Below are 27,572 nucleotides of genomic sequence, written 5' to 3' on the forward strand. Positions count from 1 at the left end.
AAGTATTTTATTGAAATTTTAATTTAATTTTATTTTTATTGTTTACATTTATTCATAAATATTGTTTAATTATTTTTAAGTTTATTTGTTTTACAAAAAAATTTGTTTAATTCATTTATTATGTACGTATGTATGTTCTGGCAGATGTTTTCTTTTTCACTAGCCACTGCGTATACGCAACCTCTATGTATTCATGGTCTAAGTGGTAAAACTTTATATTAATTTTTTGAATAATTAGAGGCATAACAGGCAAACAAATTATTTTTAATTTTATTATTTTATTTGCTTAAAATTTATTGAATTAAGAATATTTTGAAAATGCTGCGAAGTAAGATTTTTTGAGTGTACACTGCGTATACGTAACTATCATCTTTAAACTATGTATCCATGGGTTGGTTAACAGAAGCGTATAAATAGAAATTTCTATCTTAATACATTGTCATTGACCTAATCTTGAATGCTTAAAACCTTTTATCTTAATAATAAAAATTAAAATTTTTATAAATTTTTGTTTCAATAATCTTATACCTTCCGGTTTTATGATACTGCTCAATAGAAAAAAATTATACTTATGTCCAAAATTTTAAATAATTACACTAATAGCTTACTCTCAAAGAGAGTTTTCTTCATTTAAAGAATTCATTAATATGCTTTATGTTTTTAAATTTTCATTACTTTTCAAGAATTAAACTTATAATAATTTTTCTGTCAAAATTTTTATTCAAATCCTATCAGACGAATTTTACAATTTGATTTAAATTAGAGGGTGAAAATATTATGTGAATGATGGTACACATGTTAGCATGAAGTAAAAAGATTTATGTAAATTATTCTTTTCTAATAGTAAATGGTATTAAAATTTCTGATTTTTTTAAGTTCAAATATTTGTTTTATTTTACGCACTATTTTTTTCCAGAAATTATTATAGCTTTTTTAAGATAAGGATTAGCCGAGTCTACATTAAAAAAAAAAAAATAAGAAGAGATGTCCACAGTGGTCGCATCATGTGTGCAAAGAAAGCAAACAAAGAAACAACCTTGAAATTATTTCCCACTAAACATTCAGCCGTTCAAATAAATAAAAATGTTTTCACTACCTTGGTTTTCTTGAATTAAGAAGTATAAAACTTCAGAAGTCCCTCACAATTCCACAGTATTTTTTTCAGAACATAATCAATAACTGTAGATATACATATATGTAAGTATAGTATATAGATATAAATAAAAATAAAAAAAAAAAATTTTAAAATTAAAAATGTTCAATATTAACGTTCGTATGTACCGGTCAACGACGTCCATAAAGTTGATCATTAACATAGGGGTTAATTAAATTTTAGTTATTTGTATGTGTATACAATAAAGTCCGTGTTATTGGACCGACAAAAAATACTTTTAGGACCGGCTTTTAATCAAATATTTAAGCTACTTTTTACTTGCATCACACATTTTAATTCTAAGCTAGCTTCTTTATTTTTCATTTCATTTTGATTTTTTTTTTTGTTTTTCTCCCCGCAGGCCTGAATTGCAAAGCGCCGTCACTCATCAGCACATTTCATTGAGTAATAAGTGACAGCAACAATAAAAGAAACGGTATAAAGTAAGCGACACGTCGGCAATCACATTTTGCCTGCGGTAGCGTTTATATTATACAAAATAAAAAAAGTAATTGAATGCGAAAATATGTTGAAAACGTGTTTGCGCTCGTGCTACTCTTCACACATAAGCAATAAAATAAGCACAGACACAATAACCACTACGGTCGTAAGTTAGATAGCCAAGCTCATGGCACTCATACAAACAACTGATATATCACACGTCGGCAGACATTACGGCCATGCATGTGGTTAAGCTGAATGCCAAGCCATTAACCTCGCAAGAAACACACATACTTAAAGAGTTATTTACATATGAACTTTAAAAGGACCAACTAACATACATGTACATATGTACATATAAGCATAAAGTTTTCGTTCTCCTTACCTGCTGTCTATCGTTGACTCCTAACTTGTATAAGTAAGCAAGAAAAAAGATAGTGCTCGTGCGATAAACAAGTAGATATGCAAATAAATGAAAACAACAAACACCAACATAAGCAAAAGCAAACAAATAAATACAAAGCTTTACATGAGAACTTAGCTTCTTTACTTTTAATGTGCTCTTCTTTGTTTTTGTTGAGTCATACAGTCGACTGCGCAGCGCAGTCACAGTGGAGGGAAGCGCTGCCGCTGTGAGGTTTGTTTAATGAGCACAACAAGCCTGCCATTGACGATATGATGAGGAAATGACGTGAATAGCGGCACAACAGGTTAGGGGTGGCTTTGATAAAAATAAAAATAAAAATAAAAACCTTTAACGAGCTCTTAGCCATATGCATAAGCATTTTTGGCTTACATTTTTGCCCAATTCAGGTTTCTTTTATTTCCTTTAGTTAGTTCTACACTACTTGCGGCGTTTATTTTTGTCATGCTGTTTCACGAAATTAGTCATATGTAATTATTTTTGTGCTGATTGCCATGAACTTGGCACATGACTGTGTTATAAGAATCAGATAAATGGCGTATAAACGTGTTTGTTGTACTTATTGTATACATGTACATTATACATATACATATGTATGTATATAGGTACATAGGTATAATTTGAGCACACAACCAGGGGTGATGAAATATAATGCCTCCACGGTGCTCTATTGAAATTGAATACACTATTGTGAAATTTGTTGGAAAATTGTGACTACACATATATGCAATACATATTTGTACAGTTGTTTGACCGAGTTTTTTATTACGCAATTTTTGTTATACTAAAAATGTCGGACTCTACAATTCTGTGCGAAGCCTTATCAGGAAAACAATAATCTTTAATGTTCAATATTGCGTGTCAAAGCACAGCATCTATTAGAATATACTTAAATGTTGTATAAAATTTCGCCCCTCGGCGAAACGTGAGCAAGGTACATAATCGCAACAAAACTACATAAACAAGTATAACATGGTAAATTCATTCACACAGAGTGACAAAGTAAAAAAAAAATTGTAATAATTGAACCTATAAAGGTATACCTAGAACACCAGTTAGCGGCTTTGATAATAGATAATAAATATTTCATTTTTAATTAATTTTGTTTTTTATTTTGTATAAAAAATTTGATGATTTTCTGTCATATGAAGGGTCTTACAATTTGAGATTTTAAACCGGATGGAGAGATGAGCTTTACATAACTAAGTTCGCAGTTACTTGAAAGAATTTCGCGATTTGTGCTTTGAAAATAAATATTTATTTGTCAAATTTGTTAAAAAAAAGAAATGAAAAAAAAATAAAATTCAAAAATCTAGTTAGATATAGTTGGTTAAAATTTTTCACGTAAATTTTGGGAAAAAAGGTATTAACACGAAAGTTAAGTCAGTTAATTTTTCTGAAAATTTAGCAAACCCTTTTTTCATTTAAAAACTCAATGCCTCCTACCACAGCTTTTCAGAACGTCTGTAAATTATATATATTTTTTTTACTTTTGTTATATTCTCTTCCTTTCCCATTGGATGTTAACCCATACTTTGTTTCACTTATTACCATTTCGAAAGGCTATAACCCTGATCTACTTTAAAACTTTTGCCATAAAAAATTCGTTAATCTTTCTTTCCCCCCACAGATTACGCGCTGGATGGAGCAGCTCTAAGACCAACGAACCGCTTCGGCCCGATGAGCAAGCCGCTATTATTTCCGTTATACGCCGCAATGAGGAAATCGAGACCGCCGAACGGCAACGCGTTGGTCGACTTGTCGAGCGTGTGGAGAAAATTAAACAACGCGCCGTCGAAGGTGGTCCAAATTGTTGCCGGCTCTGCGGTGACACCTTTGGGCTGCTGCGTTCAACGCGCATCATTTGTGAGGACTGCAAGAAATCGGTGTGTACAAAATGCAGTGTCGACATTAATATACGTTATCATACCAGTGATCGCACGCGCGAAATATGGTTGTGCCGCATCTGCTCGGAGACACGCGAAATGTGGAAAAAGTCGGGCGCATGGTTTTTCAAAGGGCTTCCCAATTATGACGCACCCAGCAGCACTAATTCGACACCCACACATCAGTCAGCAAGTGGCAGCGCCATGTCTGATGTGTTGCTGCCGCCGCGTGGCGCACAAAGCTGCAACAACACGCCCACACGCAATGTGCGCGTTAAGAAGCTGACAATACATGTGGACGATAGCAGTAGTTCGGAAGAGGATACAAACGGTGGTGGCGACGGTGTTGGTGATGTTGTGGATGGCGCCATCAGCGCTGTGTGTGCTGCAGCGCCGTTGACAACAGCACGCACACCGAACAGAAATTCCATCAACGCTGATGTCTCACCACCCGCGGCGACGCGTATGCAACGTGAGGATAGTTTTCGTCTGCGTACTTTCGGCTCCATACGCAGTTTCATTGATAGCGGTGAGCGGAAACTTTCCAATTCTTTTTTCGCCAATCGTCAGACATCGCGTACAGAAAGTAATCAACAGGACTATGACACCATATCAACGGCTTCGACTGTCACTTCGGTAAACAATAGGCGTGAGAGCAATAGTAATTATACGCGTCGCAGCTCCGTCTCGTCATCTTGGTCGATCAGTGGCGAAAGTTCATCGGGCAATTCGGCAAACACGAGCAATCATGTGCCCAATCACAATCAAGTAAATTTGCATTGTCGCGAGTTGCTCGGTTGGCTCGAGGTGGCGGTTAGCTATCGTGAGAGCGTACATAGTTTGGACTGCGTAATGGTAAGAGCACGTGATCTGCCTGCTATGGATGCGGCTGGTTTAACGGATCCCTATTGTAAGGTGAATATTGTGACGCCCGATGGTATGACCAAGTATTCGCGTTGGTTGCGTACTAAAACTGTGCATAAGACGCGCAACCCTGAATTTAATGAAACTTTGCAATTTGTGGGCGTCGAACCGGAGGAACTAGGCGGTTCGTCGCTGTATGTTGCGATATTCGATGACGATAAGTATGGGCATGACTACTTGGGAGGCGCTAAAATTTCGTTGTCGCCGGTAAGTTGACAGCAGAGAGTAGTCGTTAATTGCGGAGAAACTTAATAGTTATTGGTTTTATATATTTTTCTCAAACGCAGGTGCACAATACCAATCAGTATCGCATATCTGTGCCGTTGGGTGGCGAGGATCGGTTTAGCAATGAAGCGGAAATGTCACAGGAGTGGCCGCATGGCAAAATTCTGATATCACTATGCTATAATACAAAGCGACGTGCTTTGGTGGTGAATGTAAAGCAGTGCATCAATTTGATACCGATGGACAACAATGGCAGCTCGGATCCATTTGTTAAGCTGTAAGTGTGAATCTTTCATACCCTGAATAGTGAATATATTCGGCCCTATTACCGTTGTCGTTATCATTTTAAAAGGAAATAGAAGAGTCTATGTGGCATTACCGTTGGCGTTATCGATTTTTATCGCAAATAAATGGGTATTTCCGATTTTGAAACTAGTATAGTAACGACGAGAGCGATATAGAAACGAGCGCGATTATTTGAAGTGAAAATGAAAAGTTACCATACTTTCTTAATTTTAAATTAAGGGGGGAGATACATTTAGAATTAAAAAAATAAATAAATAAAAAAAAATGTTCACTCTAAACAATTTGAAAACTATTCAAAAATATAGTCCCGAAGTTTCACTGGTGTACTCCGTATATTTTCGAAGAAATGGTGCTACATTGCACTTCATGCTGCAGTCTATACAACCGCAGAACTTTGAGGCTCGTTTCCTCGAAACTAACTTTTTTCATCCGGTCGTCAAAACTGCGAGCGCATTATTTATCAAATTTATTTGAACTAAAGCGTATTTAATACACAATTTTATACTCAAGTGCATAATAGAGCGCTTTTCCGAGAAAAATGGCATTTTGACAGTTGTTTAAGTTTTAAAATTCTGGCCTACATTTCCGATTTTTCGAAATTCTCAAAACCCCTCTACTATGCACTTGATAAAAGCTTCCAGATTAAAAAAAAAAATACTTATTTCGTTTCGGATAGGAAGTCTAGCCAGGAAGTTGATGACCACAAAAAAATGTCAATCAACGGGATCGTTGATATTTCGGCAATTTGTTTTTTACATAAAATAATTTTTATTTTGTAGTGCAATAATACCTCTTAATATATATGCAAAAAACCGGATGTGATCTTTTTTTTTATTTTTTTATAATAAAATTGGAAAAAATTACCTTTTTTGACGATACTAAAGGTATCTCCCCCCTTAAGATAACTTTTGTTTGACGTGACTGTTATACTTCAAGAACACGAAATTAGGAACAAAATGACGATAACAACGATTACAACTTGGAAACGACAACGGGAATTAGGCCGGATAAAGGTTACCACAAAGTCTGTAACATCCAAAAGGAAATGTCCGTGACCGTATAAAGTATATATATGTATGTACATATGTATGTACGAATATAGCTGCCTTACAAACTAAATCCAGCAAATATTTGTATACCCTTTATGTCATAAAAAAGCTCGTATGAAGGGTAATATATGTAGCTTCAGTGCAGCCACAGTTAGCGTTTTTTTTTTTTTCTTATTTTACCTTTTTCTTTTAGCTCAACTCATTTTATGTGAAAACCAAAATATCGTTTAACTTCAACAAATTTCCGAAAATATGCTAATTAGTTAGATAAGCCTTTGAAAACTTTTTACGCGTTCAAATAGCGTTCTACATACATACGTACAAGTACTATACATATGTACAAAAATACATGTACTATGTATACTATACATATGTAGGTATGTACATATATACATACATAATTATAAAAGCCTTATGCTCTTATGAAAAATATGTCATGTTTATTTGCATATTCATATCCATTCAATTTGCACTCTGCTAATTGCAACTGAGCGCTTCATTAAACTAAAAGTTTATTTTTTTTTTCATTTAGACAACTGAAACCTGATTCTCATAAGAATAAAAAATACAAAACCGGTGTCAAATGGCGCACATTAAATCCAATATATCGCGAAGAGTTCTATTTCGAATCCAGTCCACATGATCTGAATAAACAAACGTTGTATATAACCGTTTGGGATAAAGACATCGGCAAGAGCAATGATTTTCTGGGCAGTTTGGTAATCGGCTACAATAGCAAGGGCGAACGTTTGCAGCAGTGGCTGGATTGCATAAAATTGCCGGATCACTTTCACGAAAAATGGCATTGTTTATCAGGGGAACACCCAACGCATTAATCAAATGAGTGACGGAGCGTATTGAAATTTATAAAAAAAAATGGCACATACAATAAAATTATAAAAAAGACCTGACCAGGGTTGCGAATTTTTTAATTAAACATTTTTGAATTTAAAATTAGATTTTATCGGGTCAGATTTAAACAAATTTTTTTAAATTTTTTTTTTAAATTATAAAAAAGACCTGACCAGGGTTGCGAATTTTTTAATTAAACATTTTTGAATTTAAAATTAGATTTTATCGGGTCAGATTTAAACAAATTTTTTTAAATTTTTTTTTTAAATTATAAAAAAGACCTGACCAGGGTTGCGAATTTTTTAATTAAAAATGAATTTAAAATATTTTTTCGAATTTTTTTAATTCCAATTTTGGCAACTTTATTGCAGAAGAGCAATTAAAATTAAATCGATTAAATGTGCAGATTTGTTAACCACTCTTCTGCGTCTAGAGCACGAAGTACGCTCGTGAAATAAAATAATGTTAAATCAAAAACAATTATTTTTATTACATACTTGGAATTAACATTTTGTTATTTTTCAACCCATTAATTTTAATTAAAGTTTTCGCAATTACAAAATTAAAAAATTAATTTAATTATTTTTAATGCATTATTTCCAATCCTGGACCTGACATAAGTATTATATAATATTATGATTGTAAAAATATAAATACATATGTATGTATGCATTTGGCTCGAGGTGCAATGCATTTATATTTAAATATACATACCTATATGCATATGCATATCTACATATGTATGTACATATGTAATCCACCCACAGAAATTGTTGCCGAAATTTTAAACTAAAAATTACATACATATGTACTATGTAGGTATATTAATTTATTTTGTTATACAAACTGCTACACAAACTCTTATATAAGTTATTTACTACATATGTATGTACATACATATATGCATTTAATAAATAACGTGCTGTAAATACTTACATATGTACATGAACACACATGTTTGCAGGTACTGGGACATGTCTTTACTTGTCACCTGTATCATCCGCAACGGCATCGTCGACCTTCCTTATTCAGCATATTTATTACCCCAATTTTGCTGCATTATATTTTATAGTATGTACTATAAATTGTTTTTAAGTGTCCTTAAATAAGCATCAATCAAATACACACACACACAAAATATATTTTTAAATAGCATTAAGCATATACAAATAAAACACGAACTGTAACTGCTATGTAAGCGAACGCGTATGCATTAATACACACAATTACTTTGTTTAATACAAAAAAATATTGCTGGAATAAAATATGAGAACTTGGTACGATAAAATTAATATCGAATAACTTTTATTTTTATTTATACATGAGTTTTTATTATTAATGGTTTATCTTGGCTTTGAATTGTCACTTATTTATGAATGTTTACTGAAGTTGCGTTTAATAAGCACATATTACAGAAAACATTCTCTGCACTTTAACGACACAGTTATTTATGAATATTATATTATTGTACGTACATTGTATGTATGTGCTTCGTTAATTTCAGAGCAACATTTAAATATTTCATAACGTTTTAAAAAGTAAAATTTAGACGTATTAGTAATTTTATATTTAAAATTACACTTTGACATGCAGTCAAATGTTAATATTTAACATACAAATATGTATTTAAGCTATGCATATTTATTTAGGTTTAATGAAGATTTATCGCAGCGGCTGTGCTGAAATGAGTGAAATCAGACTGCGCTAAATTGGTGTATTCACAAGCATGCATAGGTATGTATGACTTTTATTTACTCAGAACCGGTGTTTGTGCTTTTTATTTGCATATTCTACAATTTGTTTACTAACAAAAATATCAATATAAGCATTGTTGTTGCTCTAATAAATGTATAGGCAAAGTGTGATATCGTGTAAAGCAGCATTGTTAGCAGCTAACTAGACACGGCTAATGGCACCTGGGTGGAATATCTAAAAGAAATACAAATTTAACCTTCCGCATTTGGGAAATTAGTTAAATATTCCGGGTAGTGTCTAGCATTTTTATTGATTATTTACAATAAAACTTGCATAGTTAATTTATTGTTTTTATGGAAAATGGTTGAATTGTAATTAAGCTTGAAAAAAATAATATGTAAATATTTCTAATTTATTATTGCTTTGTCGAGTTTTATTAATTTTTAACTTTAATGAAAGGCTGGAATAAACTCACTATTGAAATTTGTAGAATTGATAAACTCGTAGTATTATTAGCAGGACTGCACAAATTGTTTTTAATTAAAATTTTCCAACTAATGGGTATATATGTAGTTACAAAGAAATTAAGCATACGAGTACTTACATACCTGTTGTACTGCTAAGACAGTTGTTTACCTTTTTTATTTATTACAACCATTACTCAACGTAAGTCAAACAAGTTTTTGCGGTTAGTGTGGGGTGCTGCAAGCTAATTTTATTGCATTAAATATTTTTAATTTGTTAGGTGCACAATACAATTAGCAAATATCTATGAATATATACATGTATTTACTGCGGTGACTATTGGAATTAAGTTTTTAAAATGGATTTATATATACTTTAAACACTTTTATATGGCTTATGAAGACAAAAGATATTTACTGATTTAACTGCATTTATAAGAAGACATTTGTTATAAAATATTTTGAGCTGCAAATGTTGTTTACTTGTTGTTGTCTGCATTAAAAATTCCCTAATTTAAATTACAAAGGCGCGAGTTTCGAGTTGGAATATCTGTTCAAAATGGAGAATCATATGTGGCAAAGAGGCGAGCAAAATCGCAATTATTATTCGACGTATATTTTAAGATCACAAAGGTTAGACGTGTAATTTCACAGGTTAATGACTTACATACCAATATTTGTATGTTTGTATTGTTCGGCCGATTTGTTCTTTCGTATATTTGATGGATATGTGTATTAACAATACTTTTTTACATTTAAAGCATGTATTGCCTATAATACTTTACAACATATATTTGAGAAAATTTAATAATTCTTAATAAAAATAAAAAAAACGTGTTATGATTAAAAACGAAGCATTGTAAAATATGCTGAGATTCTTCCGATTCGAAGCATTATGCAAAGGTAAGAAAATATTTGTTACAAAAAGAGGTATACGAATTCCATAACATTTGTTGCATCAATTTACTAAGCTTGTAGCCCTATAGGCATATCGATTTTTTCATACTATTTTTAACTCACTACTTTACTGTCTTTTAATTTTGTCTGCTTTTTTTTTTGCCTTCTATGGTTTCACATACTTAATGAAGTCCAAAAAAAGCAACAAATAATGGCAATAGCACAGTTGACATAGAATTGCAGGCGGCATAATTGAACCATGCCCCAGCACCGCTTGTTTTTACCGAAGCATTGTCCGGCAACAAGGGTGCTTGGGTTGGATTTGCTTGCAATTGTTGTGAAGCTGCGGTGACTGGGCTCATTGGCGCCAACGGTGCACTTCCTTCGCTAGCTGGTGGCATAACTGGCGCTGTACCATTCATTTCAGCACCAGTTACAGATGCTGGTGGGGGCGGCGGGGGTGCTGGGTAGCAAGCAATTTTTTCTACTTCAATCATCTTGCTACTATCTGCTGGATCGGTTTCATTAACGCGTACTGGTACACAAATTATGCCGCCTGGTGGGGGTTGTTCGGGGGCTGGTTGTGGAGCGGCGGCGGGTATAGCACCTGGTGCTGGTGTTGGTTGCGCTGCGTTATTATCACCTATGGGGGCAAGCGGTACGTTTGGTATTGCCGGATCAGCTGGTGCAGCAGCCTGTGCTGGCGCTGGCATGGGTTGTGTGGCGTTTTCGCCAACGACACCAGTTGTGATGACGGTAGCACCGGCAGCATTTGTCGTAGTTACTGAACCTGGTGGGCCGTTATTAATAATGATGATTTTGTCATCCGCGCTACCTGGTTGCCCAGCGGGTGCTGATTCCACACGGGTATGAGTTGGCGTAAGCACGTGACCAAGAATTGCGCCTCCAATCGCACCAGCAGCCAAACCAGAACCTAATATTCAACTATTTAGAATTGATATTTTTTTTCAGTATTGAGTACCTTACCAAATCCTAATCCTGTCGATGTTTGTTGCGGTGGTGATGAGTAAAGCACAGCACCTGGAGGAAGTGCAGCACCAGGAGCTACGTAAGTAGCACCAGCTGGTACACCAGCCGAGGGATATTGACTGCCTCCAGCTGGATAGTAACCGCCATTTACTGGCATATGTCCAGGCGCTGAATATGGGTTTCCTCCAGCGGGGTATGAACCAGGTGAATGGTATGTTGCGCCAGCAGGCAGTGAACCAGGTGAATGGTATGTTGCGCCAGCAGGCAGTGCTCCAGGCGAGTGGTACGTCGCGCCAGCAGGCACAGATCCGGGAGAATAGTACGTTGCGCCAGCTGGAACTGACCCAGGTGAATGATATGTTGCGCCTGCAGGAACCGAGCCAGGAGAATTATAAGTGGCACCAGGATAAGAGCTCTGCACACCCTGTGTATTAGTGGCTGTTATTGGAGTGTGCACATTGGTTCCAGAAGCCGGGGATCCTTGCGATTTCGGCACATTCCATCCTATAGGTTGAGTATTGGTGGAACCACTTCCGGCAGCCGACGCTGGGCGATTTGGTGCCGAATTGTATCCTGAATAGCTCAACTTGGCAAGGTCTGAGTGCGAGTTACCTGCACTGCTTTGTGTCGGATAGCTTTTGGTAACATGTCCACTACTTGGGGTACGTCCACTATTCGATTTCCGATTGCTGCTCAAAACGCGCTTGGCTTCACTACACCCTAAATTTTGGGTAAGCAATAAAATTGCAAATATAGCGACCGATGCGCAATTCACTTTCACCTCCCTCGCCATTTTTGCACTACGATCGGTTTCCGCGTTAAAACAGGTTGCTTTCAAGCAAGTTAAATTGCTTGCGTGTCTTTGTTTCTTTGTACCGTCAGTCACTTCACTACTAAACAAATTAATTATACTTGCTAATGGCAAAATACACAGAATTATGTCCAGAATACGTTTCCTATTGTACAACTGAAAAATTTCTGCTTAATATTGGATCGTTTCGTTTCGTTTGAACTGAATCACTGAATTCGACGAACATCAGCTGAGAGGCTCTACCGTCGGCTATTGCAAAATTGGAGGAACGTGACTCAATGTTGCATTTCAGGGTCAACGCTGCCACTGTGGCGCTGAAATGCCTCAACTTAGCGCGTTACCGCTTCGTGAACTGACAGCTGTCATTACAACACTGAACACACTGCTTTGGTTTGGTTTCTCTGTTAAAGATTCCGATAATTTTGTTGCTTGCCGTACCCAACGTGTGTCAGAAATAATTGATTTTATTGAAGATTTAATTGTTATAATTAAATAAAGTTATTTAAAATCTTATATTAAACATGGCTTCGATAAGTTTATTGAACCCAAAGGCTGAATTTGCACGTGCTGCTCAAGCTTTGGCTATTAATATCTCAGCTGCAAAAGGCTTACAAGATGTGATGCGTACTAACTTGGGTCCGAAGGGAACAATGAAAATGTAAGTAAAAAATACTTTTTGCAATATATGTTTCTTGGTTTAGCATATACTGCATTTCCGTGTTAATTTTTCGTTGAAAAATGCAATTTTATGTTCATATGGTCTCAGAAGGGCCGCCGCCTCAACACGAATATTTGAGGTTATGTACCCAAACGATTCGTCATCAGACGGCTATTATTTTTTATAAGAGATGAAATGAAAATAAACGCATTGTAGGCTGTAAAATGAAATATTCTAGAATTTTTTATAAAAAGCTTGCGCTAGTAAAAACTAGTTTGAATATTTTTCGGTTATTAAAACTTAGTAAAATTACTCATGTACCCAAAACGATAGCAGATTAATTGAAAATGCTGTACACACTGGGTTATGTTCATGTTATTTATTAATTTAGCTTTTTTTTTATAGATTTCGTATGTAATTAAAGCACATGTAGCCTGCAAATTCGAGTATTTCCATCGAATTTGTTATAAAGCTTGTGCCAGAGAAAAATATGTTAACTTTTTCATCATCTGTATAGTTTATCACATACCTACATGTATGTTTTGCGAAAAGTGTTAACGACAATATGTTTTAAATGCAGAATTTAAAAATAATTAAAAGCGCATTTAGCCTGCGGATTTGAGTAATTACTTCAAATTTGTTATAAAGCATGCGCAAGAAAAATGTTTTTTATAATTTTAAAATTGCGGTAGTGCTCACAAATGGAATTTACCGCACAAAAAGTATGGAACAAAATAATGACAGCAAAACATAGATTTTAAATCATATAAATATTAAAAAAAAAAATTTTCCCTTTCTAGGTTAGTATCTGGTGCCGGCGACATCAAAATCACCAAGGACGGCAATGTTTTGCTGCATGAAATGCAAATTCAACATCCAACAGCTTCCATGATAGCGCGTGCCAGTACAGCTCAGGATGATTCCACTGGTGACGGCACTACTTCAACTGTTTTGCTTATTGGCGAGCTTTTGAAGCAAGCAGATATTTTCCTTACCGAAGGCCTTCATCCACGCATTGTAACAGAAGGATTTGAAAAAGCACGTAACAAAGCTTTGGAAGTCCTTGACGCAGTTAAAATTCCTATTGAAATCAATAAGAAGAATTTAATCGGTATTGCCAATACCAGCTTGCGCACCAAAGTGCACCCAGCACTGGCTGATGTGCTAACTGAAGTGTGTGTAGATGCTATATTAGCTATACGTAAGGATGATAAACCAGTCGATTTGCATATGGTTGAGCTGATGGAAATGCAGCATAAGACTGCCACCGACACAAGTCTTATTCGCGGCATTGTCATGGATCACGGTACTCGTCATCCTGATATGCCAAAACGTTTGAAGAATGCGTATGTGCTCACTTGCAACGTTTCTTTGGAATATGAAAAGTCGGAAGTCAACTCAGGATTCTTCTATAAAACTGCGGAAGAGCGTGAGAAGTTTGTTCGTGCTGAACGTGAGTTTATCGATCAGCGCGTACAGAAAATCATTGCGTTAAAACGTAAACTTTGTGACGGCACTGAGAAAACTCTTGTTGTTATCAATCAGAAAGGTATTGATCCTATGTCGTTGGACGCTTTGGCTAAAGAAGGTATTATGGCGCTACGTCGTGCCAAGCGCAGGAATATGGAACGTTTGGCTTTGGCCTGTGGTGGTACTGCCATGAATTCCTTTGATGATTTGGAAGAGTCACATTTAGGATACGCTGGTGTGGTTTACGAGCACGTACTTGGGGAGAATAAATACACTTTTGTTGAGGAGTGCAAAAACCCACAATCGGTAACCATCTTGATCAAAGGACCCAATAAGCATACCATTGTACAGATTAAAGATGCCATTCGTGATGGTTTGCGTGCCATTAACAATGCGCTTGTGGATAAGTGCGTTATACCAGGAGCTGGTGCCTTCGAAGTGCGCGTATATAACGAACTGAATAAATACAAGGACACCGTTAAGGGAAAGGTTCGCTTGGGAATACAAGCATTCGCCGAGGCTTTATTGGTCATTCCTAAGAATCTAGCTATTAATAGCGGTTACGATGCCCAAGATACTATTGTCAAGCTGACAGAGGAGGATCGTCTTAATCCAGAACCCATTGGATTGGATTTGTCGACGGGTGAGCCAATGAAACCTGTGGATATGCATGTGTATGATAACTACTTGGTAAAGAAGCAAATATTAAACTCCTGCTCGGTGATTGCTAGCAACTTACTGCTAGTGGATGAAGTTATGCGTGCTGGCATGACAAGTTTGAAGGGTTAGTCAAATTTGACTGCAGTCTACAAAATAATGTCTCAATGAACAATACCCGCATTCGCTGCTACCTTCTTTTTTCATTAATTGTATTATTTGTTGTTATTAACAATTGCAAATAGCTGACTTCAACGAATTAAATGATTTATAATTTCGCTTCAGCTATTAATACCACAAAAATTCTTTTGTATTAAATGAATAAAATGCATTTTTCCGGACGCTTATAAAATGTTTCACATTTATTTATGGGTGCTATTGGTTTGGGTAGAAGTGGGATAGATGGTTAAATTCGCAAGTTTTCACATAGGCTGTGTTTCATAAATATACCACGACTTATTACGGAAGGTTGAACAACAATTAAACACAGTGTGTGAGCTGGTGGTTTTGACAGTTGTATAGCAACAACAGTTGCACTTTATTAATTATAAACAATTAAAATGGATAATTATCCCCAAAAACTAATCGATCAGTATTTAAAGGTTTCAAATAAGCTTAAAAAATTTGACAGAATTGTATTCAAGTAAGTTTGGCACAACTAGTTATTATATGTATTACAAAATCAGTTTAATGTGTTCTAATATAGGCGCTTTGCACCTAATGTCACCGAGGTGTTAGATGAATTTACACGGCTGGCGACACGTTTTGAGGAAGCTGGCATTTATCAATATGCTGCTATGTGCCATTTAGGCGTGGCCAAGTGTGAGCTTTCCTCTGGCAATGTGGTTAATGAATGTCAAGCTTACTTAAAAGCAGCACGCGCATTCATGCGCGCTAACAATACAAATGCCGCACTACAATTGCGTTCGAATGGCGGTGAATGCACAGAGGGCGCACTGCGTTGCTACTGCCAAGCTTTGGAACGTTGTCCCGATGACACAGTCTTAAAAGCGGCCATAATACGCGAAATGTCGCCACTGCAACCACACTACGATGGTTGTAGTAGTTTCGCTTCACCTGCTCATCGTATTTTTGAACTGGAATTAGCTGCACACGCATCTCTGGAGCAGAAAGACTTTCTCAGCGCTCTACAGCAACTTGATGATATAGTGGATAACATTTGTGAACGTAAACAATGCGAATTGTATACGGATCTACTGCAACGTGTGGAAATATTACGTCTATTATTACTTATTGCATTGAATCTACCACCAGCGCGACAGTCGCCTTCACATATTAAGTTAATAGAATATTATGAACGTTTGGCTGACCTCGATGATGAAAATGCAACAAACATAGGCTCGCCATTGGCGACTGCTAGTGGTAGCCACTATAGCACTGGTACTTATGTGCCGCTGCAAATGAAATGGGAATTAGCAGAAATAGTGCTGGCTTGGAAAGAGTGTCGTATGTCAGATTTTAAAATTATGCTGGAGCAATTTTTGGTTAATTTTAATGCGCTCAACGATGCACATAGACATGTAGTACGGTACATATGTGAAAGAATAGCGCAGAAACATTGAATAGTTTATCCGCCATTCTATGTAAAAATGGCCATGGAAAGTAACTTAATTTAAGAATTACATATGAAAACACTTATACTGCATGTGCACTTAATTAAATAATAGAAATAATTTAAACCAAGTATTCTTTATGTCTACGCAGACAACATTCTAAAAGCAGTCAACGCAGCCCGTTCAGTAGCCCGTTACCCAATAGTTTTGTATGATTGCAATAAAACTCGTTTATTGTTGTTTTAATGAATGTCTGCAAATTTTATTTCAATCTGTGTGGTAATGTATTATTGAAGCTATTGGCGTACTTCATTTGCCGATCAAATACATTTTTAATAACTTCTTTTTTTTCTTTGAAATATAAAAAATTCGCCTACTAATATTTAACCTATAGGTGTGTGTTCACATTAAAGTATATTTCAATTTAATTTCTAAAGACCTAAACGTGTTCGCTGTTTGCTTTCAAAAAATTTAATCAAACGTTAATTCAATAAATATGTCAAATGTATTAAGTTGTGGCAAAGTAAAGCACAAATTTTTCACACTGTAATTCTAAATCGAAATTTTGGATATTCCGTAAGCGCCGTTATCATCAGCGTTGTAGCTATTGTTTGGTTTATAGTACGTTCACAATATTATTTGTAGCATAGCATATGTAGTAGATATTTAGTGCATAATAAATTACTTAAACAATCAATCACAAATGTCGTTTTGTTACGCGAAAATTTATTAAGTTTTTCTATTACTTAGTTAATCATATTTATACCATTATGCCGCATTTCTTCCATTGTAATTATTTTTGTTGTACACACGTAGGGGTTCTTTCGCCGTTTAGCTACATTATTTAATATATATTTTGTAATTTTTTAAATAAACAAATTCGCTTGGCATACTATTTAAAATTGTTGTAAGTTTATATTTGCTTTTGTGTGAATACGTATGCATGCATGCTTTATTTCTTCTTTCGCTCGTTTTCATTAGTAATTTTATTTTTCAAATGATCCTTGTAGTCCAAAATATTACCATTCCATTTCGTGACGGTTTCATTTTCACACACCCAAATTTCTTCAGCAACCTGCGTATAGCGTATTATATTGCAATTAATTAGAGACTTTCTTCAAAAGTTTATTATCACACAATTATGTTATTACTCACCTGATTGATCAGTCTGAAATCGTGACTAACCAACACCATGCCGCCGTCGAAATCATTGATGGCATCAGCCAACGCATCGATGGTTTCCATATCCAAGTGATTGGTAGGTTCATCAAGCAGCAGCAGATGTGGTACCTGCCAGGCCAACCAGGCAAACACAACACGGCAACGCTGACCATCGGAAAGCTGACGGATCGGACAAACTTGCTGACGACCGGTCAAACCGTAACGGCCAATGATCTTACGCATCTCTTCTTTCTCCTTTACATCAGGGAATTCACGCATCATATACTCAAGCGGACTGGCATCCAAATCAAGCAGTTCATGCAAATGCTGATGATAGCGGGCAATACGTAAATGCGAATTTTTGCGTATCATGCCGGAAGTGGGCACTAAGTCACCGTACAAGAGTTTGAGCAGTGTGGATTTGCCTGCACCGTTGGGTCCTACCAAAGCCAATCGGGTGTCCAAGTCAATACCGAATTCCAAATTTTTGTAGATCCACGGCGTATTTTCGTTGTAACGGAAACTAACATTCTGTACCATAATTACTGGCGGTGGCACAGTGCCGCAAGAGGGGAAATAGAAATTCAGCACTTTGTCATCGGTCACTTTTTCGGTTAAACCTTGCGCCACCATCTTGGCCAGTGTCTTCTCCTTAGATTGTGCCTGACGTGCCAACTTGGCGGAACCGTGACCGAAACGCGCTATGTAGTTCTTCATGTGTGCGATTTGATCCTGCTCCCAATTATATTGTTTCATCTGGTTCTCTAGCAGTTCCATGCGTGTGCGCACGAATGCCTCATAATTACCAGTGTAGTATTTTAGGCGCTTCTTGGTCATGTGTATGATGTTTGTGCAGACACCATTGAGAAAATCTTGCGAATGCGAAATGAGCACTAGAATACGCTTATATTCTTTCAATTCCTCCTCAAGCCACACACAAGCATCCAAATCCAAGTGATTGGTCGGTTCGTCCAGCAGCAACAGATGCGGTTTGACGAAGAGCGCACGAGCCAGCGCGATACGCATACGCCAACCACCTTTAGTGGAAATCAAGTGTTAATTATTGAAGCCAAAAGCGATTGGATTATTTTTTTTGTGCTTGTACTTACCAGAGAAATCCTTGGCTTGTTTCTGTTGCATTTCCTTGTCGAAGCCGAGACCGTGCAAAATGCGCGCCGCCTTTGCTTCAGCCTGATCAGCCGACATGTCGTCTAACCGTTCATAGATATCAATCAATTGTTCCTGAGCATCATCTTCGTCGCTCATTGCGAGCTCTTCGGCGAGCTTTTCCAACTTGATCCGCTCCTCATCCACTTCCATAACACACTGCAGGGCAGTTTTGGTGGACGCTGGTATTTCGCGTGTCAAATGAAAAATATCAATATGATCAGGTATAGGGACCTCACGATTGCCCAACACTGCCAACAAGGACGATTTGCCGCAGCCATTTAAGCCAATAACACCATAGCGACGTCCACAATTCAACTCGAGCATAGTGTCCTGCAACAGCTCGGAACCAAAGAAAGTAATGGAAAAATTGGCTATTTTCACATCACGTGAACGTGGATCTACGGCCAATGAGCCTGTGCAAGAGCGCGCTTCGGCACTGATGCGTGCCTCTTCCTCCAGCTTGGCACACAGTTTCTCCTCCTCGGTCAATTCACGTTCCGGTGTGCCGTTTTGTGTTGCTTTCTTAGACGATGATATTTGCTGGATTTTCTTATTGCGTGCGTCCTTTTTACGCTGCGCATCGCGTTTCTTAGCATCAGAAGGCATTTTTGTTTAAACTTTCGTAAAACTTTTTTGACGTTTACAAATATTTACGCAGACACAAATATTTTACTTTTAAAATATAGTAAAAGAAAAAGTTTATTTTCGTTAATAAATTTGGACAGAAATTTTGACAAATTTAGCGAACGCTCACTAAATTTGTGTACGCACAGCTAACAGCTTTAAGAAGTAAAGAAAACTTAATGGAGAATGTATCAAAACGTTTTCGAACAGTTATACGAATCGCGGTACATATATATACCTATAAATACGACAAAGAGCTTCCACGTTTACTATTTGCTAACAAAACCAGGCCTTTCCAAAGCTCTTCCCCCGACAACGTTAGTAAAACATTAAACGAAGTATGTAACTATATCCGAACGCTTGAAGCAGACAAGATTAAAGGCTTAACCCTTCTTAAAAGCGGCACATTTGGTGTCGTTGTTAAAACCTTCATTTCTATAAACGTTTAGCCATGTTCGCCCTACTTGAAAGTTAATAAACCAAACGTTGGATTTAAACAGTTGGCTGATGCACAAATATTCATACATTTGTCTTTGAAATTTTTTACTAGCCGTAGCCACAACAACCACATTGCCGTACGACAACAACAAGGTTATCTAAAACGCACATGTGCGCAAACAATTTGTGCCATGTAGAAAGGCGGTGATAAATAAGAAGGTAAAACGTAGGAAGCGAGAATGCAGAAACAAAGACAAACTGGCGGTGGATACATACGATGATAAATACATTTGGTTGAGCTATAATGGAAAATTACAGCAACTAAAATGTGCAACATCCACACAAGCTTTGGGCACTTTGCTTAAAATACTTGGAACATATTCTGTAATTTACAACAATTTCTTTCAGCAAAACAAGATATGCAGATATGCGTAAGAATTGTTCATGCCGCCCGTGAAAATTCAATAATGTCGACGTCTCATTGTGAAAAGTTAAGAAAAGACGTTGGCGGTGTGCAGGAATACAGCAGCGCCAGCGCATAGCAATAGTCCACACATTTTTTCTTTACAACTTATTTCATAATTCGCACGAATTCCAAAGCTGATAGCTAACTGTGCTGAAAAACGTGTTCACTTATATACCTACCAAAACTCCGTTTTGTCAGCTCCTTTTTAGTTTACTATTATTAAAAAGGTGCCAACGTCACCGAAATGATGTGAATTTATGCTCAAATTCCGTTTATGGTTTAAAATTTCACGTGTTGAAAAAATGCCCCCGACAACAGCGAAATCACGACCGAGCAGAATTAGCGACCGAGAACGAAAAACTTCAAATCTAAAGACAATGTAAAACATATGTACGCAGCTGGTGGCAGTGTGGCCATTTACAGAGTGCGTTCAGTGTTGAATAATATACAGGGTGTACAAAGGATTTGGAAATGGGAAAGGTTATTTAAGCAATAGTAAATAATTAAAAAAGAGCGATAGCTAGTCAAATCATTACATATATTTTATATATATAGTATAATATATGTATTTATATATATAATATATTTTATATATAAAACTAAGGCAGCTGATGCAAGTATATATGATTAAATAATAGTAATATTATAAATATTATTACTTGTAGTATATATATGATAACGTAATTGAGTGGAATTTTCTATAGGATGTTAGTAACTTTGTCTACTGATATTTTGTAATTTTATGACTCTTTATAACAACCATTTTGCTTTAATTTATGTATGAGAAAGCGAATTTAATTATGTATTCATTATTTGTATATAATTACAATGAATGCTTTGGCTCGCAGTGTTGTCATATTAAAAAAATGACTACATTTTGGTATTTCCTGCTATATTTCTCAATTATAATAAAATAAATATACTTGACTCTATTTAATTTGGCGATTTGCAATATACATTCAGAACAAACCAGCCATTCAGTTCAATGACATTGTATTGCCAAAAGAAGATAATACAGCAAACTTGAGGCGCTACTGTCAGCACTCACAATTAAAGCATCAAAAAAAACTACAACAGAACCTACCTACGATCATGGATACGCGTAAATAAGCTGAAAAGGAAAGCAAGCAGCGACAACTTGCCGTAAATGGAAGTTTCCGGCATAGACTGGTGTCATCAGCAGTAGCAGATGGCGTAAATAAATATGCGCCAATGAAACACATCTACTTTGTAATTATGAAGCAACGAAACACAGCTAAGTAGTCAAGCTTGTTTGGCCACTGTTGCTGTCAACGGATATTACTCCACTTCCATCTACCATTTTACCATTTTCTGGTTATTCAGTACTTGTGTAGCGCTTGTGGGGGCGGCGGTTTTGCTCGGACAGCTCGTTTAACTCCAAACTACGGTTCGTTCTTACACAGACATCAACGCGTTCGGCTGAATCATAAATTTTTCAGTGAAAATTTTCATTTACAATTTATTTGACAAAATTAACAAACTCCAATTGGACTTTTCAAACAAAATTCTTGAGTGCAATAGAGAGTAAACGAAATTCCGAAAAGTCTCGGCGAAGAGGTGTGAAAAATAATACAGAGTTTTACAGCAGTCTGTGGCACGACTGTAAAAAAAACGTAGGAAAAGGAAGGAAATTAAGTGTGAATTGTAAAGAGCAGATAGTAGTAGTGGGTGGTAAAAGTGCAGTGTGGCATGCGGGACGCAAATGCTACACAGTGAAGTGGAAGTGCGTAAACGATAAAGGCTACGACAGCGAAGACAACGACAACGGCGAATGAATTGAATTGGAGCTGAGTGGGTGTACGAAAACGAGGAAGCAGTGCAATACATACATAGTAAGCAGACAAAGTTGAACGGGGGCATTTCGGAGTCGAAAGGAATACTTTGTGGACGATTGGAGCAGAAATTGCTGTGAGAGTGAGTGTGTGGGAGGGCGAATTACGGGCAAATCGACGAAGAACGACAATTTAATAAAGCGGAAGAAGAGAAGAAGAATGCATTTATGAATATACGGCGAATACGTGTGATAAAAGGCAAAAGGAAAATTATATTGAGAACTGGAGTAGAAGCAACAAAAAAAGCACAAGCGCACACATACAAATAGACGATGAACTACACCCAAAAAAGTGCTGCCATCGGCAACAGCGACGCATAAATGTGAAAAAATAACATTAAAGAGCAGACGAAAAACAGGAATATTACAAAAATTAAATACGCTACTGCACTTTTAAGCACTAAAAGTGTGTGTCAGTGTGCGAGAGTTCGTATGTTGCTACAGCCTAAGGCATATTTATGTGTATATGTATGCCCTTGTGTGGGCATTGGCGTAGGAAATTAGTAATTGCACAAACGAAACGGAACCAAAACGCACATATGCTTAACCGTCGCACACACGCACACATACATAGTGCTGCAAAGGTGTTTTAGGCACATAGCGGCCAAGCGTTTGTTAAGTGGCAGTGCAAGTTATACCTGTGCCACCCACACAAATGCGACGCTGTGCAGCAATCTTCTGCCGGATACGCGAAAGCCAGCTTCCAATTGCAAGCGCTTGATGCGCTGTAATTGTGTGCAGTGCATGTAAAATAATTCGATTATCAAACGTTCAAACATACATACATTCATACATACATATTTGTATATGAATATTTGAGTTGTATTAATTTGTGCGCGTTGCAGTATTTCATCGGTCGAAATTGTGAATAACTGTATTTTGAAGTTTTATGCATTTTCGTGTTAAGATTTTGAAATGTAAATTCACATACATTCATACAGTGGCGTTATTTTATTTAAGAAAAGTATAAGAATTCGTGTATTGTACGTGCCATAATTTTTGTACAAACCCCACCAGCCCGACCCACTCGCCAGTTTTACTGCCGCAACAACATCACTGGCACACTACTTATCGGTGGTTTTTGGTATTTTGTTTTGTTGGAATATGGATTGCAGTCTTGCAGAACAAAATTCCGTGAATTCTTTGGACGAAACTGTAAGTATATTATATACGGTCTATATGCAAATTTTGTTTAAGAATGCGTATCATTAAAAGATGTTGATTGTTGGATACATACAAACTGACATAAATGTGAATTTTTTATGTAGTTAAGTATGTATGTACATACATATTGCTATACAGAGTCCCAGTGAGAGAAATAATACAAACGAATAAGTAAATAAACATAGAATACGTTTTTTTTTTTAAAGATTTTGTGTGTAAAAATGTAAGAAATATATTTTTATAAATTACTGTTTTATAAAAAAATTTTGCAATTGTGGCGTATATTTGGGAGAATTTGTATGTAATAATTTTGTTAAAATTTTTCATTGCAATTAATTCATACATTGCAATTAATTCATACAATTAATTAAAATAAATTAATTGCAGTAAATGTAGGAAATACATTTTTAACTGTTATCTTGTAAACAGTGAACTGTAATAGATGTTTAATTTATCGAGTACCCTGTAGGAATTAGGATGGTAATGTATGAAAATGAGTTTTTTTCCCTAATAGAAAATAGTAAAAACAGAAAATATAATTATAAAAAAATTTTATGAGAAAAATGCGTATGGAAGGAATTTTTACTTATATTTAAAGACAGTGAGAGTCGTAAAAGAAAATAAAAATAAAATAGTTTTGAAAAATTGGATGAAAAAAATGTACATATATACAAATTTTATTTAAATTAATTTAAAAATAAGGAGAAAATGTATGCATATGTAAATGTGTTGAAAAAATTTAAAAAGCCTTAAGGAATCACAAAAAAATTCAAAAACAATATTTTGAAAAATTAGCTGGATGGCTTTCAAATTAGAATATTAATTAATTAATTTTTAAATTTTGCTAAGTATCTTAATGCGATTGCTCCCTTATATTAGAATTTAAAATCCAATTAGCAAACTGTTATTATAATAATAAAATTTGATTTTTATATTTAAAAAATGGGACCACCCTAATGTGTATTTATTTAAATAATTTTTATATGAAAAATGCATCCACATCACATTTCCGACAGCGGATTCCAGCAGTCATTATGCAAATATGTTTTTTTCTGCATTTTCTTTTGTTTTAAATAGCGATAAGAATGAACAAATTATTTAAATTTACTCAATAATTTATTTTAAGAAGCATATTGAGTGCATGACTCAAAATGTATGCAAACATAATCATAAAAGTGGTTGCGTATGCTTAAAAATATATGCGGAGTTAATGGACTTTGCTCAATTTTGTAAATATTTGCAGAAATTCGTAAGAATTTATGTACACATGTATGTATGTATATTGGTATTACCTCTCACAGTGAGTGGCTGAAGTGTGTGTGCTTTATTTATGGTTTTGCCGGAAGAGGTGAATAAATGGGCTAATACTAAGAATTGTTTACATTTCCCGAAATATTTTCTATTTTTAATTAAATTTCATGAAACCAAATTTCTATTTTTAAAAAATTTTGTTTGAGTTAACGGTTTAAATTTATATCTGGTGCAAATTGCCGGCCAAATTATTATTTTTTGCGTGCTGATGCTCAGATTTATGATGAGTTTGGTCTGTTTAAAAAAAGGTAAAATACTGAACTTCTTCGTTTAAAATATAGATTCTGAAAATCATGGAAAAAATTGTTCATACATTTCTTCTTCTGCAGAGAATTTCTCTCGTCTAAAGCTCAGCTGATGGTCGGATTTAGTCTTGTCGATCTTCTCTAACCGGTTTTAGTTGAGTACTGTAATTGAGAGGATTTTTTTACACTCTTATAGTAATTCGTTCTTCGAGAGAAACTAAGTTTTATGAATTTACATGTCGTTTCGAGAGAAACTCATTTTTATTTAATGATGTCCAAGTGTATCAAGGGTTTCTCTCATTTTCCTCCGAGAGAAACTAATTTTTTTGTAATTTTCAGCTGATGATCAGACATGCTGATTATCAGATATATCATGAGTATCGGCAGTATTTTACATTTTTCTTTAAGAAAAATTAGTTTTTATCTAATAATGCTCATATTTATAAAGGTTTTCTCCCATTTTTTTTCGAGCGAACCAAATTTTTATCCAACGGTTAGCTGAGTATTAAATTTCTGATGACTTTTACCGTTTTTCTCACATTTTTCCTCGAGAGCATCAAGTTTAAGCGTAAAGGGACAATTTTTTATAATGGGTTTCTTGTATTTTTTTTGAGAGAAACAAATTTTATCCAATGCTCGGCTGATAATCATCGTTTTTTTTTTATTTATAACGGTTTTCTCATATTTTTCTTCGAGAGTAACAAATTTTTATTCACTGCTCAGCTGATGATCATATTTTTTTGATTTATAACGGATTCCTCACTCAATGCTCAGTTGATTATTAAATTTCTGATGACTTTTAGCGATTTTCTCACATTTCTCGGCGAGAATCTAATTTTTATTTAAGGATGCTTAGATTTCTAAGCGTTTCTCTCATTTTCTTCAAGAAAGAGAATTTTCATTTAATGATGCTCGGACTTCTAAAGGATTTCTCGCATTTTTCTTAGAGAGATACTAATTTTTATCTAATGAATAACTAATAATCGGCTGAATATTATATTTTTTCTTCTATATCATGCATTCTAGCGATGCTAATTTATTTTTTTCTTTGAAAAAAGATTTCATGCTGGCAATCGCTTCAGCGCTCGTTAAGTGTTTTATTGTCTGACTCAACAACTTTTCCCAACACGCTCACGCATATATCTGTATGTATGTATGTATGTTTGCATGAATTTTCCAGCAACAATTTTCTTTCTTATATTTTACAGTTAATAAAACTGCTGATCTCACAGTTTCATTACTTTTTCGTAAACGTGTTTTCACCTTCACACACTTAATTTACCGGCAGTGAGCACGAAGAAAAAATTCGTGCTGCACACAAAGTACAAAGTCGCCAATTGCACACATTGGCAACATGGCAACAATTGTTGCAGTTATTGCTTTTGTAAATCATTTACCATATATGCCTATTATTTGGCCAACATATGGTTGCCACTGCAATGAGTTGGCGTCCTATTGTGCATTTCAAGGATACGCCTGCCTGTGTGCGTGCATCTACGACAATAAAGTAATACCTGAGGCAGACTGCACACATATACATCCAAACATACATTCACATATTCCCAAAAAAATAAAATAAATGTCTATAAATTTGTTACCCCATCAGGGGGTTGAAAATTGTGGCTTGAGCCTACATTCGCACTCATCACTCGCGTGTGACTTTCTCTTTTCGGAAAATTCCTTTTTGCCATGAAAATGTGTTGAAAACTTGTTAGAATTTTTCACGTCTAGAATTTTTAAGGTAAACATGCATTTAGTTGCCACGGTCAACCAGTTAGAGCAAACGTGTATATGTGCCGCCTTATGTGCGGTATGAGTAAACAATGAGTCAGTTGTTGAAAAAATGTAAACAGAAAGTCGGGAATCAAACATTTCTAAGGCACAAAGCTTCTACAAAGCGAATAAAGTGAGTTTTTCCCATTGCATTGGAGATAAAATATTTTTCTTATTACTGTATGATTTGTGCTTGAAGTAAGCATATAATGTATAAGGGAAATATTTTGCAAAAAAAAAAAAAACGATAATAATAAACAAAGTTCTTGGTATAAAGTGCGAAATGTAGAACTTTTTTCTAGAAAATTCTGCTTATATTATTTTTTGGAGTGATTTTAAGTTACTCTCTCCTAGAAAGTCACAAATATTTCTATTTTTTTCAAGGATTTTTGTGCAAAATATCCAAATAAACAACAGAACCTTTCAAATGAAGTCAATTCGAGTAAATTTGAACAACGTCAGTGGTTTTAACCTCACTTTTGAAACACAAATATTCAAGCCCGCATACCAAATTGTACTTAGTGACGAAATGGAGCTTTTGACCTACTGATATGGTCCAATAATATACTAAGCATAATTATTTCCTAGGCGAGTTTATTTATCCAATTTATTTAATAATGTTTGTAAAATATGCCAATAAATGATATTTGAAGCTAATTTAGTAAAATAAGGATGTTTTAAGCTCACTTTTGAAACGCGAATAAACACATCCAAATAGCTTCTAGTGTTGAGGCACTCAAATTTCGAGTAGAAATATCAGACCAGCATTTACAACTTTTTATATAGAAAATAATTTTATAGTTAAAAAAATGTTATACATACATAAATTTATATGTAAATATTTTATGTAAATTTTTTCTCATTTTTTTTTTTGATTTTCCTCGTTTTTATA

At 35.3% G+C, this 27,572-nt stretch overlaps 6 protein-coding genes across 6 annotated transcripts in view; 4 read left to right on the forward strand and 2 right to left on the reverse strand.

Moving 5' to 3' along the window:
* Positions 1-7,307, forward strand: part of LOC108974596 (rabphilin-3A) — a 21,018-nt gene extending 13,711 nt beyond the window's left edge. The window contains exons 2-4 of the mRNA XM_018942518.1: positions 3,649-5,035; positions 5,116-5,330; positions 6,941-7,307. Coding sequence (XP_018798063.1) covers positions 3,649-5,035; positions 5,116-5,330; positions 6,941-7,244 — 1,906 coding nt within the window. The 3' untranslated portion in view covers positions 7,245-7,307. The remainder of the gene's footprint in view (positions 1-3,648; positions 5,036-5,115; positions 5,331-6,940) is intronic.
* A 2,328-nt stretch (positions 7,308-9,635) lies between these two features.
* On the reverse strand, positions 9,636-12,366 carry LOC108974599 (mucin-5AC-like). The gene is made up of 2 exons (XM_018942522.1): positions 11,304-12,366; positions 9,636-11,250 (listed from the first exon to the last, which is right to left on the reverse strand). The coding sequence occupies exons 1-2, from the start codon at positions 12,097-12,099 to the stop codon at positions 10,499-10,501; spliced, it is 1,548 nt and encodes a 515-aa protein (XP_018798067.1). The 5' UTR covers positions 12,100-12,366; the 3' UTR covers positions 9,636-10,498.
* A 131-nt stretch (positions 12,367-12,497) lies between these two features.
* On the forward strand, positions 12,498-15,254 carry LOC108974598 (T-complex protein 1 subunit zeta). Its single transcript, XM_018942521.1, has 2 exons — positions 12,498-12,775; positions 13,576-15,254. The coding sequence occupies exons 1-2, from the start codon at positions 12,639-12,641 to the stop codon at positions 15,032-15,034; spliced, it is 1,596 nt and encodes a 531-aa protein (XP_018798066.1). The 5' UTR covers positions 12,498-12,638; the 3' UTR covers positions 15,035-15,254.
* Positions 15,255-15,404: 150 nt separating this feature from the next.
* Positions 15,405-16,726, forward strand: LOC108974601. The gene is made up of 2 exons (XM_018942527.1): positions 15,405-15,545; positions 15,609-16,726. The coding sequence occupies exons 1-2, from the start codon at positions 15,463-15,465 to the stop codon at positions 16,483-16,485; spliced, it is 960 nt and encodes a 319-aa protein (XP_018798072.1). The 5' UTR covers positions 15,405-15,462; the 3' UTR covers positions 16,486-16,726.
* A 232-nt stretch (positions 16,727-16,958) lies between these two features.
* LOC108974597 (ATP-binding cassette sub-family F member 2) lies at positions 16,959-20,690 on the reverse strand. Its single transcript, XM_018942520.1, has 4 exons — positions 20,515-20,690; positions 18,747-19,479; positions 17,632-18,674; positions 16,959-17,551 (listed from the first exon to the last, which is right to left on the reverse strand). Exons 2-4 carry the CDS (start codon positions 19,411-19,413, stop codon positions 17,429-17,431), a joined length of 1,833 nt encoding a protein of 610 aa, XP_018798065.1. The 5' UTR covers positions 19,414-19,479; positions 20,515-20,690; the 3' UTR covers positions 16,959-17,428.
* Positions 20,691-21,694: 1,004 nt separating this feature from the next.
* The window catches only part of LOC108974595 (ras-associated and pleckstrin homology domains-containing protein 1), a 37,009-nt gene continuing 31,131 nt past the window's right edge, over positions 21,695-27,572 (forward strand). Inside the window, exon 1 of the mRNA XM_018942517.1 lies at positions 21,695-23,342. Within this exon, the coding sequence (XP_018798062.1) occupies positions 23,292-23,342 (51 nt within the window). The 5' untranslated portion in view covers positions 21,695-23,291. The remainder of the gene's footprint in view (positions 23,343-27,572) is intronic.

The sequence above is a fragment of the Bactrocera latifrons genome, unplaced genomic scaffold (assembly GCF_001853355.1).
Source record: "Bactrocera latifrons isolate USDA-ARS-PBARC rearing strain unplaced genomic scaffold, ASM185335v1 scaffold_57, whole genome shotgun sequence".
In the NCBI taxonomy this organism is placed as follows: domain Eukaryota; kingdom Metazoa; phylum Arthropoda; class Insecta; order Diptera; family Tephritidae; genus Bactrocera; species Bactrocera latifrons.

What these genes read in the sequence shown, in the direction of transcription:
- LOC108974599 (XM_018942522.1), bottom strand. Translation starts at nt 12,099, where the DNA reads ATGGCGAGGGAGGTGAAAGTGAATTGCGCATCGGTCGCTATATTTGCA. An exon ending in ATCGACAGGATTAGGATTTG is followed by an intron (nt 11,251 to 11,303) that starts GTAAGGTACTCA and finishes GTTGAATATTAG; the next exon opens with GTTCTGGTTTGGCTGCTGGT.
- LOC108974598 (XM_018942521.1), top strand. Translation starts at nt 12,639, where the DNA reads ATGGCTTCGATAAGTTTATTGAACCCAAAGGCTGAATTTGCACGTGCT. An exon ending in CCGAAGGGAACAATGAAAAT is followed by an intron (nt 12,776 to 13,575) that starts GTAAGTAAAAAA and finishes TTCCCTTTCTAG; the next exon opens with GTTAGTATCTGGTGCCGGCG.
- LOC108974601 (XM_018942527.1), top strand. Translation starts at nt 15,463, where the DNA reads ATGGATAATTATCCCCAAAAACTAATCGATCAGTATTTAAAGGTTTCA. An exon ending in TTTGACAGAATTGTATTCAA is followed by an intron (nt 15,546 to 15,608) that starts GTAAGTTTGGCA and finishes GTTCTAATATAG; the next exon opens with GCGCTTTGCACCTAATGTCA.
- LOC108974597 (XM_018942520.1), bottom strand. Translation starts at nt 19,413, where the DNA reads ATGCCTTCTGATGCTAAGAAACGCGATGCGCAGCGTAAAAAGGACGCA. An exon ending in ACAAGCCAAGGATTTCTCTG is followed by an intron (nt 18,675 to 18,746) that starts GTAAGTACAAGC and finishes TTTCCACTAAAG; the next exon opens with GTGGTTGGCGTATGCGTATC. An exon ending in ATTTCAGACTGATCAATCAG is followed by an intron (nt 17,552 to 17,631) that starts GTGAGTAATAAC and finishes CGCTATACGCAG; the next exon opens with GTTGCTGAAGAAATTTGGGT.